At 64.1% G+C, this 11,100-nt stretch overlaps 2 protein-coding genes across 2 annotated transcripts; one reads left to right on the forward strand and one right to left on the reverse strand.

The window, feature by feature from the left end:
- Positions 1 to 5,902: 5,902 nt before the first annotated feature.
- On the reverse strand, positions 5,903 to 8,270 carry EMIHUDRAFT_444975 (hypothetical protein; the record flags this gene model as incomplete). The annotated part of the gene is made up of 6 exons (XM_005771582.1): positions 5,903 to 6,188; positions 6,259 to 6,476; positions 6,635 to 6,693; positions 7,006 to 7,336; positions 7,407 to 7,495; positions 7,577 to 8,270. Coding segments are annotated over 3 exons (1,047 nt in total), but the record flags the coding sequence as incomplete, so codon positions are not given.
- A 1,996-nt stretch (positions 8,271 to 10,266) lies between these two features.
- On the forward strand, positions 10,267 to 11,093 carry EMIHUDRAFT_470134 (hypothetical protein; the record flags this gene model as incomplete). Its single annotated transcript, XM_005771583.1, has 2 exons — positions 10,267 to 10,609; positions 10,678 to 11,093. Coding segments are annotated over exons 1-2 (729 nt in total), but the record flags the coding sequence as incomplete, so codon positions are not given.
- Positions 11,094 to 11,100: the final 7 nt, after the last annotated feature.

Here is an 11,100-nt window from a genome sequence, read left to right on the forward strand (position 1 = left end):
TTTTTTTTTTTTTTTTTTCCCCCCCCCCCCCCCCCTTTAACCCCCTTCTCCCCCCCCTTTTCGATTGCCCACCCCGAGACAAGAGGGGGGAGTACTCAGTCCGCGCAATGAAGTGCCAACTCATTGATTAGGCGATGCCCACCCTGAGGCAAGAGGGCGGGGTCGACACGCCCAAGGGATCGGTCGCGAAGAGCGAGCTTTTCGGCAAGGTTTACCCCCCCCCCCTTTGCCCCCACAGCACACACGCACGCACGCGCACACACACACACACACACACACACACACACACACGCGGGGGGGGGCGCGCGCGCGCCGCACCCGGGGTTTGCACTTCAAGGGGCTCCTGGCGTTGGACGCGACCGTTACCTCTTTGCTTCGCCGCAGGCGCCCGTCGGCAAGGCCCCGCCGCCAAGGACGATTGAGGGGTCGCAGGCTTCGAAGGCTCGGGCGGTGTTTGAGGGCAGCTGAGCCGGCGGCACTGGTGCGGCACGGCGATAGCTTGCCGCCGCGTCGCGACTGGCTACCGGGCAAGGGGCGTGCGGCGGCCGCTCACAGCGCGGCACGGCGGGAGCTCAACCTGTGCGCAGGGCTGCGCGCGGCGACGTCGCGGCCGCGCGTGTTGGCCGAGCGACTTTATGTTTGGCCTGTGCTTGCCGCGGCGTCGGCCGAAAGGGAAGGGGGGGGGGGGGGGCGTTGGAGGAGAGCGGTGAGGTACAACTGGCCGAAACTGTCGAGTAGGAGGCCCGGTGCTTAGCGTGCAATGTGGAGAGCCTTGAGATCGCAGAGAGAGGAGTCCCGCCTCGGGGTGCGAGGTCGAGAGAACGGTAGAGAGTGAGGGCCTGAGGCAGTCAGCGGCACTGGCAGGGTACGCCTGGGGTACGCGCTGGGGCGCGGGGCCGGGGGCGTCTCGGTGTAAGGGGTGTATGGCGTGCCGCCACTTGTGCCGCCAACGCAGTAAGTTCTCAAATGGGGTTTGATTCTCTGAAAGAAGTCGTTTGCGTACTTACATGTTACAAGCGTGAGAAAACACGCAAAGTTGGGAGCACTTGTGGAGTGCAGTCGGCACACGGCAGCCTCACACCCACAGGGCCGGGGACAGCTAAGAAGCGCTTCGGCGTGATTTGATCACCCGAATACCACGTTCGGATCGCTCCTCATCGCAAACCCTGTCAGCAGTTCACCCTCGGGTATGTTCGTAAGAGCCACAGACACTAAAAAAATCCAAGAGAGGAGTAGGAAGGCGGGAGAATCCCCAAAAGCGGCAATTTTTCGGTGCTGGTAGCCCCCCCAAAACAGGCGCGCGCAGCGCGCCCAGGGGCGCCGCAGGCGCCCCAAGCGGCGCGGAGCGCCGCCGCAGGCAGCGGACAGCAGGTTCGCGAAATCAAACGCCATTTTCCGGGTTCCGCGGTTTTGCCACTAACATTGAAATCCGGTACAAAACGACTTAGCCGAAACAGCTGACGCCGCCCGGCGCCTTCTCGCCGCCCCAATAAGGGCCCTGATCGCGCTAACGGCGCCGAGCGTGTAGTGCAGCACACGCGCGACAAACGCCGTGACGGCGTCTGATGAGTCGGTGCCTCGAGCCCTAAATCCGAGTCGAAAAGTGTGAACGGCGTCTCTTTACACTCGACACCATGAACGCCATCCGGCGCCTTCTCGCCGCTCCAAAGGCGCTCCTCGCCGCGTTAACAGCGCCGAGCGTGTAGTGCAGCACACGAGCCAGACACCCCTTAAACGGCGACTGATGAGTCGGCGCCTCGAGCCCTATTCATAGCGAAAGGTGTGAATTTCGTCTCTCCACACCTCGAAGCCGTTAAGTCATTTTTTCGCAGTCAAGCCGGAAGCCGCTCTAGCGGCGCTGCGCGCCGCGTGGAGAGCGCGGCGCGTGCAGAGGAGCAAGTGCTGGACAGGCACCACGAAGGCCTTCCCATGAGTCGGCGGCCCTGTTCATAGCAAAAAGTGTGAGAATCGTCTCTCCACACCTCGAGCCGTGAACGCCGTCCAGCGCCTTCTCACCGCCTCAAGGGCGCTCCGCGACATGCTACAGCGCCGAGCGTGCAGCGCAGCACACGCGCAGCACGCCCTCTGAACGGCGTCTGACAAATCGGCGCCTCGAGCCCTATCCGAGTCGAAAAGTGTGAGAACCGTCTCTTCACACCTCGAAGCCGTTAAGTCATTTTTTCGCCGTCAAGCCGCTCTAGCGGGGCGCTGCGCGCCGCAAAGAGAGCGCGGCGCGTACAGAGGAGCACGCGCTGCACACGCACCGCGAAGGCAGTCGCGCCCGATTTCTTTATCTGGTTGTGTTCGTTGTTAGCAGATCAAGCAGATCAAGGCACAGAGCTCACACAAAAGATCGAGAGACCTCGAGAGAAGATGCCGCTCGAGCAAATTAGGCGGCCTCGCACGCCCTTTGCTTTGAAAATGGGCTGCTCTGCGTCGAAGCCATCCTCAGCCCTCTCCAAAAAAATCTCGAACGCGCCTCGCGAACTGAAGCTCGTGGCGCACCAGCTCCTGTTCGGCGCTCACCCGAGCCTCTCAGCCGAGGCGACTCACCCGACGGCAAAGGAAGCCGAAGAATCTTTGACGCTCGAGGAGCTGTCCAGCCGCCTAACCGGTCTCGCCGAGGGCTTCGCGACTGAGGAGGCGGCGCGCGAGTACGCGCGTGCATCCATCATCGACAGGCGACAGCGCCACTCGCTCTCCGCCTCCTTCACCGCCGTCGCCGCCGTCCGCATCATGGAGGAGCAAGCGAATTCAGCGCGGCTGGCGCGAGCGAGCGAGTCGCCGGCAGATTCGGCGGCGTCCGGTTCGCCCTCGCCACTCGAGCTCGCGCCATTCCTTGGTGTGTAGCAAGGAGATGGAGTGACACAAGGATTCTGGGGCGCGAGACTGACCACATGACCCGACGCTGCTTGCCATGCCCATGTGCCCACAGGCCGCTGGAAGCTGGAGCGCGAGGACGGCAAGAAGGAGTACATCGCGTCGCTCGACGTGCCTTGGGTGATCAAGCAGATCGCCTCTCGCATCCCCGCCCCGCCCATGTCGCACTCCATCGAGGAGGGGGTGTTGGTGGGCCAGTGCCGGTGCATGGGCCTGGTCTTCTCGTTCGTGTACGAGCACGGGCTGACCGAAGAGAAGGCGTTTCGCGGCGTCACGGCGACCACAGTATTTGCGTGGCAGGGCGCGGGGGCGCTGCGCGCCGAGGGCGTCGCTTCACGCCTGTCAATGTGGGGTCGATGGCGAGACAGAGACGCGGTTGACAGCTCTGCGTGTGAACAGGCATCGAGCACTTGGGACCGGTCATCACCTCGCGCACCACCTCGAGCAAGCAGGCCGAGAGGGTACCAAGCAAGCAAGACCCGTGAGTCACGCGACACCGAATACGAAGACACGAGCCGCCACAGACTCGTCCGGGGTGCGGGGAGCCGCGCTTGTTTGGATGAGTTGACACAGTGCGCTTACTGCTACTAGGCTGACGGGTCGGCTCTCGAGGGCATCATTGAGCAGCGCATGTACATCTGCGACGGGGCGAAGGACGGCCGCCGCAGGTGTTGCTGCGCCAGTGTGCCCTCTCAGACACACTGTCCTTCCCCACAGAGAGATTCTCATCAATCACGCCTCCTCTGCTATTCCTAGGTGCTACAACGAGCTCAAGCACAGCCGGAGCGGGCGGTCGCCCACCCGCCTGAGGCTGACCTACGTGCTCCAGGGCGCGTGAGGAGCAGCGCGATCCTCACGAAGCGCAATGCACATGTGTTCTTGCATCTTGGTCGCGGCCTTCAATGATGAATGAGCGCGCGCCTGCCCGGCGAGTGCGCAACGGTGCCGGACGGAGGCAATCTCAATACTGAATACATTTTGGACGCGAGCATCGCGAATTCTTTTTGAGCACGCAGTCCCGTGCCCAGTGTCCTGCGAGGGAGCTTTGTTTAAAATTCTTGGTGCATAAATTCTTTGTGGTTGCCAAAAGCACGATGATACCGAGGCGCCCGTCGACACCACGCTCCACGGCGCACGGGCGGCGACCCCGCCGCCGAGCGAGGAGAGCGGCGGTGTCGTCCTCATGGAGGGCAACGGCGGCGGCGAGGGCGGCGTAATGGCGGACGACCACAGCGCCGGCCCCCGGCTCGACGAGCCCCGCTTCCAGGTGGACGAGCACGTCATCTACACGGGCGAGCACGCGGACGCGAGCGCCGTTGTGCTCACGGTCGACTTTGAGGACACTTCCGAGTACCACACACGATCATGCTCGCGGGCCCGAGGAACGCCGGGTACCCGAGGGCAAACTGCGGCCCAAGGGGAGCGACGACGGCGAGGCCCAAGGCGCGACTCTGCGAGGCGACGCCGGCGGCGCGGGCGGGCCGCGGCCAGCGGGCGGGGGGGATGGCGCTCGCCTCTGGGAGATGGACTCGATCCGTGCCCTCAGAGAGGCCCTGTCCCTGTTCACCGCGTCCGGTGCTCACTACGCGACCGTCGGCCCGTCCGAGCGGCTCGGGGTCTGCTCGCGGAGCTTCCCGCTACTGGCCCGCGCTCTGGAGGACAAACACAACCCGCCCCTCGGCTGCGAGGACTGCCAATGGAGGGCGGCGGACCTGGACGCGACCGGCGACTGCATGATTGCCGCGTGCACATGGCAGCTCCGCAAACTGCTGCCAGAGAGCGTCCTGATCTCACACGGGCTGCTGACCATGCGCCAGGCTTGGGACGCCAAGCGAGCCAGCGACAGGCTGCGCCGGGCAGTGGCCGACCACCTCCAGAAGCCAGAAGTGCTGAGTCGGCATCCCCGCCAGCCTTTTGCCCCGCCCGGCCAGGGGGACCCCACGACGGTGCGGAAGCTGCTGCTGTCAGTACAGAGATCCGGCTACTCGTCAGGTGCGCCTATGGACGACAAGCGCACACCCCGAGGCGCGCGCCTGCAGCCGCGCGACCCGAACGGCTGGGGCGCCACGCGCTGCTGCAAGAGCCTCTTCCACTACCGCTGCCTGCACACTTGGCTCAACGACGACAGCGAGGTCGAGACGAGTCGAGGCATGGAGCCGATAAACACGGCCTGCCCTGGCTGCCGAGGCTTCGTGTCGAAGTCGGCGTCGCGGATGCTACAATAGAGCGGCTGTGTTTTTTCGGCGACCCGCAGACACACAGAGGCGCGGAGTTTCTTTTTTTGTTCGCAAGAAAGAAGAATTGGCCTCGCGCTTGGTGTCCGTTGTTTCGTGCACAGTGTCGACGGAGGGGTTTAAATGTTCGACTCCTTATGCCATATCTTGTTATTATATCGCGTGTATCGCCGCGCGCCCTTGCCGGGGGGGGTTGGGGGAGGGGGGGGGCGGAAACGACCTCCCTTTTTTTGCTCCATCGCCGCATCGCTGTGAACCCAACCACGTATTCAATCGCTGCGCACCCTCTCCCCCTCTCCCGCTCTCTCGCTCTCTCCCTCTCCCGCTCTCTCGCTCTCTCGCTCTCTCGCTCTCTCGCTCTCTCGCTCTCTACTCGCTCTCTCACTCGCTCGCTCACTACTCGCTCACTCGCCCACTCGCTCACTACTCGCTCACTCGCTCTCTCGCTCTCTACTCGCTCACTCGCTCTCTCGCTCACTACTCGCTCACTCGCTCTCACCTCGCTCACTCGCTCACCTTGTCTAGCTCGGAGAGAGCAGGGGGATGGGGCGGGAGCCAGGGGACAGCACAATGCCAACTTCACATGGTAGGCGATTCGACACTTCAAGGCGAACTCCCCCCCCTTCACTTCCAGGCCCCGGGCCCTCCATTGGTACGTAGCGACCCCAGGTTAAGAGCTACTAGGCTTCCCGACAGGGCAGGGAACCGTACGCGATACCGAGAGCTGGGGGAGAGGCGCGCCACGCCAAAGGGGTGCCCAAAGGGGTACGGGGGAGGGGGGGGAGAGTAGTAGTGTCGTGTTTTTCGCCAAAACGCAAAAAAATCAAACGCTCGACAGGAACACGGGCCGCGCGGGACAGCGGGAGCCTCTCCCCTCACACCTGGACTGCGCCCGCCGTGGGCACGCACGTCAGCGGCGGCAGCGCACCAGCGAGCTCGAGCAGCGCGCGCGCCACGTCGGCCAGCAGGAAGAGCACGAATCCGACCATCACGTTGCGCGGGCCGAGCAGCCTGTCATGATTATTGTATGTAGGGGCATTGTGTTCATGTCATGCGGCAGGTTGGGAGGCGCGCCTATACTGAGTAGTAAGGGTATGTAGGAGCACTACAGTTTCAGTGTTGTCATGCGGGTAAGGGGACCCACCGGTTCACGCGCGGGCCGAGCATCGTGCCTACTCACCCGGCGCGTCCGCCGTGATGCAACCTTCAAGGCAGGCGGCCGTCCACAGCGGGCGCATTGCACACCGAACACCACACCCGGCAGCGCCGTGGCGACCAGCCGCCATGGCACCTCGCCGACGTAGTCGCGAGCGTCGGGCGAGGCGGTGCCTGCGCGGCTGGCGCGCACGGCGAGCGAGACGCCTGGGCAGAGAGCGCGCGCGTATCAAACGACGGCTGCAAACAGGCTGGTGCGCGCGGCGGCCGGTGTGGACGCGGATGGCGGGAGGTATACCGGGAGACTCGAAGGGGATAAAGGGAGATACTGCCTCTCCAGAGAGAATACATCTACGGCGAGATGCCCGAGAGCCAGCCGACAAAGGTAACCGAGGTGATGGCCGCGCTGCGCACGTGCTCGCGCCTAACTCTCGGGCAGCCATGGCTCCTCTCGGCTCGTCTCGGCTCGTCTCGGGCTCCTCTCGTGTCCTCTTGGATGATCTCGGATCAGCTCCGACCAGCTAGGATCACCTCGGATCATCTAGAATCACTAGGAGCATCTCAGCTAGGATCATCTCGGATCATCTCACGCCGGATCACCTCGGATCACCTCGGACGCAGCAAACATCTACTCTCTGGTAGTGCGCTCGCGCGCCTGCCCGGCGGGCACGCGAGGCGATCTCGGCCGATCTCGGCCGATCTCGCGCATTCTAGGGCAGTCTCGGGCAATCCGCGCCTGCCGAGGGCGCCCGAAGCGAGCAGCACGAACAGGACCTTCTCCACTGAGATGCCGATGTAGCCCGTCAGCAGCCCTCCTGGGAGCATGGACGCCCACGCCACGAGCACACGCCGGGCGCGTGCGGCGCGGGCGGCGCGTCGTGCGGCGGCGGCCGAGCCGTCGCAGGCGAGCAGCTTCGGCACCTGCCCCCGCGACCGCCCGAGATGAGCCGAGATGCGCCGAGGTGAGGCGCCGCTGGCGAGCCCGCCTCCACAGCGCCCGCCTCCACATCGCCCCCTTCCACGTCGCCTTCTCCCGCGCCTGGCGCATCGCCCTTGGAGCGGAACACCTGCGACGTGTCCCCATATTTCGACGAGCCGGTGGTGGACGAGGTGCGCGTCCCTCGGGGTGCGGCGCACCTCCACCCGCCCCAGCTGGTCCTCGACGCACCCGCGCCGCCACGCGCGCACGAGCTCTACGTGGTCCGTGAGCGGCCGCTCGAGCCCCTGGAGAGGTAGGGGTGGGGGTGAGGGCTCGGGCGGGGTCTGGTGGGGGTGATGTGATATGTGTGGGCCTTCTCGCTGGCCGGCGGCGGCGACGGCGGCGGCGACGGCGGCGGCGGCGGCGGCGGCGCCACGACCGAACTCGCCGCCGCTTCGGAGACGGTGAGGTCCGCGCGCTCGCGCCACGTGTTGGCCGCGCCTCCGGCCGCTCCACAGGAGGGGCTGTCCGTCTGCAGACGCGAAGTGAGAAGGCCGTGGGTGGTGTAGACGGCGAGGGCGGCGCAGAAGGTTGTGAAGATGTAGATGACGACCTCGTCGGACGGGAGCGTGAGCGGGTAAAGCGCGAGCAGGAGGCCGAGTAGCGCGGGAGGTGCGCAGAGCGGGAGAGTGGAGAGGCAAAACGTGGATGGGTCGGTGACGAGCCAGGTGAGAGGCGTGAGCACGCCGACGCCGATGAACTGCGTGGCGGTCGAGAAGGCGACCGCGTCGCGAGGGCACACGTGCATCATGCGGAGCATTGGAAGGAAGATTATGCCTCCCGCGACGGGAGCGCCGGCGCCGGGAATGCAAGCGGCGACCAGCCCTAGCAGCGGCATCGGCCAGAGAGGCGCGAGCTGCTGGAGCGGGTAGAGTGCGAACGGCAGAGCGGTGGTCGCGACAAGGAGGAAGCTGCGAGCGACGAACCAGATGCGGGCGAGACCGGGGCGCACGCAGGCGGGCCCGGCCATGGAGCGGGTGAGTCCGGGGCGCACGCAGGCGGCCATGCTTCCCGATCCTTGCTCACGGCCCTTGGATGAGCGATTCACCAGCTGAAGTCCGCGCGCAGGTTGATTTCTTTTTGGGTAGCGAGGATCGCAGACAAAACGAAAAGAGAATGGATATTGCTAACGTGCTAGCCCCAGAGCACTAGCGATCTTTGTAAGAGCACTATCGTCGCTAGAAAGTGATACACATTGTTATAGCCGAAGACGAGTGCCGCCGGGTGCCACCGACCGGGTGCCGCCCTGCCGTCATTCATCATGCGAGCCGCCTATGCCGACGCCCACCGCCCTGGCCTAACACTACTATTGTAGGCTCCGGCCTGCGGCTGCGCGTTGGCCGCCATTTGAATGGAGGAAAGGGCCGCCTCTGGCGCCGACGTCCTCTCGTGAGGACCTCTGTCTCGCCTGTGAGGACCTCTCTCTCGTGAGGACTTCACATCGATGTGGACCCTGCCTCGGCCTCGATCAGCGGAGGTCAGAGGTCCTCATTAGTAGAGGTCCTCAAAAGGCAACAAACCACGCCTTGGCTTCCTCTCTCACAAACGATTGGAGAGTATCCGAGAGGCTCGTCACGCCAAACCATCAAATCTCCAAAACAACAACGCATGATACATAATTCATAGGAGACATGTGACACTCGGTCGTGATGCATCCATTCGCCTATGTATTATGTATCTGTGTTATGCATTCACGCGCCGCGAGCCCGCGACGCGCGAGGGTGGGAGAGGGGACGTATTTTGCAAATACGTAAATGTATAGGCGCTAGGGTTATGGATCGGTAAGGATGCATATCACGATGCGAATGCACAGGGAGGAGCGTGCATATGCTTATAACAGTACGGCCCACGACTCGAGGCCCACGATTGCTGCCCCGTTCATGGAGGTGTGCAATAAACGCCTGGTTTTAAAAAAAGTTAAAGCCGTGAACGACCGCACACACCAAGACTAAAAGGTACCTACCAGTGTGCCGTGTCTTCATTGCTTCTTGCGCGCGCGCGCTCCGACGTCTCGCCCGCGGTCTTGTCGTAGTGACAGCCGACGCACAGGAGTTGAGCCACCCATCTCGCCGCGTGGTGTGCCCGCCAAAGTGGCGTCAGCGGGTCGTCAACAGCGAGAGTGCATGTCGGGTGTTCACTGCAGAACTCGCCGAGGATGGTCTCAAAGAGCGGATTTACGTGGTCCACAATGACGCCGCTGCTTGGAAAAGCTCGCGTGCACGCGGCGCACTCAAACAAGCCGTCCGAGATGCGACGCCTTCCTTGGCGGAAGGTTGTCACGTCTGCTTTGACAGCGTCGCGTGCGCGCTCCTCCCGCTTTATCTTCAAGTACCTTTCCTGGATCGCCGACGTGTTTGCACACACCTTGACTCCAAAAAGGCCGTCCAGACAAGGATCTGGGCCGACCGTCTCGGTCTCCCCCAGGTTTGGGTTACGCGATGAGCGCATGCTTACGCGAACCGACCGGGACCCATACTCAGCCTTGGCACCCGCACCCACGTAGACGCGCTCAATTTTGCCGTCGTTCTCCTCGATCCACTTCTTGATTTTGACGTGCGCTATTACACAGTCGATCACGAAGGCTTCGTGCTCCGGCGTAAGGACACCACTTGCAGGTGCGCCGTCGCGAATTTGCTTGAAGCGCTCTCTGGCCTGCGCCTTGGTAGCAAATAACTGTCCGCCGATGGCAACTGTCTTGGCCTCGTGCAGTATCCTCCTGGGCTTCAGCTGCGGCGTGCCTCCGACAGCAGGCCGCTTGCGGCTCGTCTCTGGATTTGCGTTCTGCGTCTGAGCGGCGGGCGGCGTGCTGGGCGGCTCGCCGTCGTGGCTGCACGTGATTTGAGCGCTCATTGGCCACCCGGTTTTATCAAATCCCCGGGCCGTCGGCGCCCGGCGATGTGAGCGGATAAGAAAATCTAAGGGCCAGCAAGTGTCCGTCAGGCAGTATTATTATAAACAACGAAGGCGCTAAAAAAGAAAAAGTTCCGCCCGTGTAGCGACGAACGCCGCACTGAGGTCTTGCACTGAGGTCTTGCCTCTCCCAGAGATGCTGCGCCCCGAGATAATGGAGCTCAAGTCGTCCGTCAAGACCCTCAAGCGCGACGCCGCGCTCCGGCTCAGCCTCGATGCCGAGGCGCAGCAGTCCTTTGACTTTCTCTCCGAGCAGCTGCACGGATTGCGCCGCGCCTTTTCGACGCTCTCGGACGTGTTTGTGGAGGAGGTGGACTCGCTGCGCGCGGAGCAGAAGGCACAGGCCCAGGCGCTGCGCAGTGCCCGCGCCGAAGTCCGGAGGCTAAAGGGAGAGGCAGAGGCGCGAGCCGCCGAGGGGTCGGCACACGCAGAGCGCCTCGATGGGCTCGAGGCGTGCGGTGCAGCGAGGTTTTGCGGCGTGGAGGCCGTCTGGTCAGGTCACACCGCCCGTGCGAGCAGGCGCGCGTCGAGCGGGCGAGCGGCGAGGTGCAGGCGCTCGCCCGCGACGCGGGCAAGGCCTCCTCCTCTTGCCACCTGCTCCAACTCGACCTCGTCGAGCAGCGCAGCGCGATGGACAGCCGGCTGGCGGAGCAGAGAAAGTCGCTGGACGAGGCTGCGGCGCGGCTAGGCGGCGTCTCCGAGCGGGTCGAGGCGCACGTCGTGCGCAGCAACGAGGCGCGCGAGTCGCTGTATGCGGAGGTGGCGTCGCTGCGGCAGGCGACGTCGGCGCAGCTCGGCGCGCACGCCACAGCGATGGAGCAAGCGAAGCAGAAGCTGCTGCTCCTCGCGCAAGCTGTCGAGACGCAGCACAGCGCCTCCAAGGCGCAGCAGGGGCGCGTCGACGCGCTCGCCAGCGCAGGCGAGGCGCTCAGCCATCATATC

This window comes from Emiliania huxleyi (assembly GCF_000372725.1).
Source record: "Emiliania huxleyi CCMP1516 unplaced genomic scaffold EMIHUscaffold_379, whole genome shotgun sequence".
Classification (NCBI taxonomy): domain Eukaryota; phylum Haptophyta; order Isochrysidales; family Noelaerhabdaceae; genus Emiliania; species Emiliania huxleyi.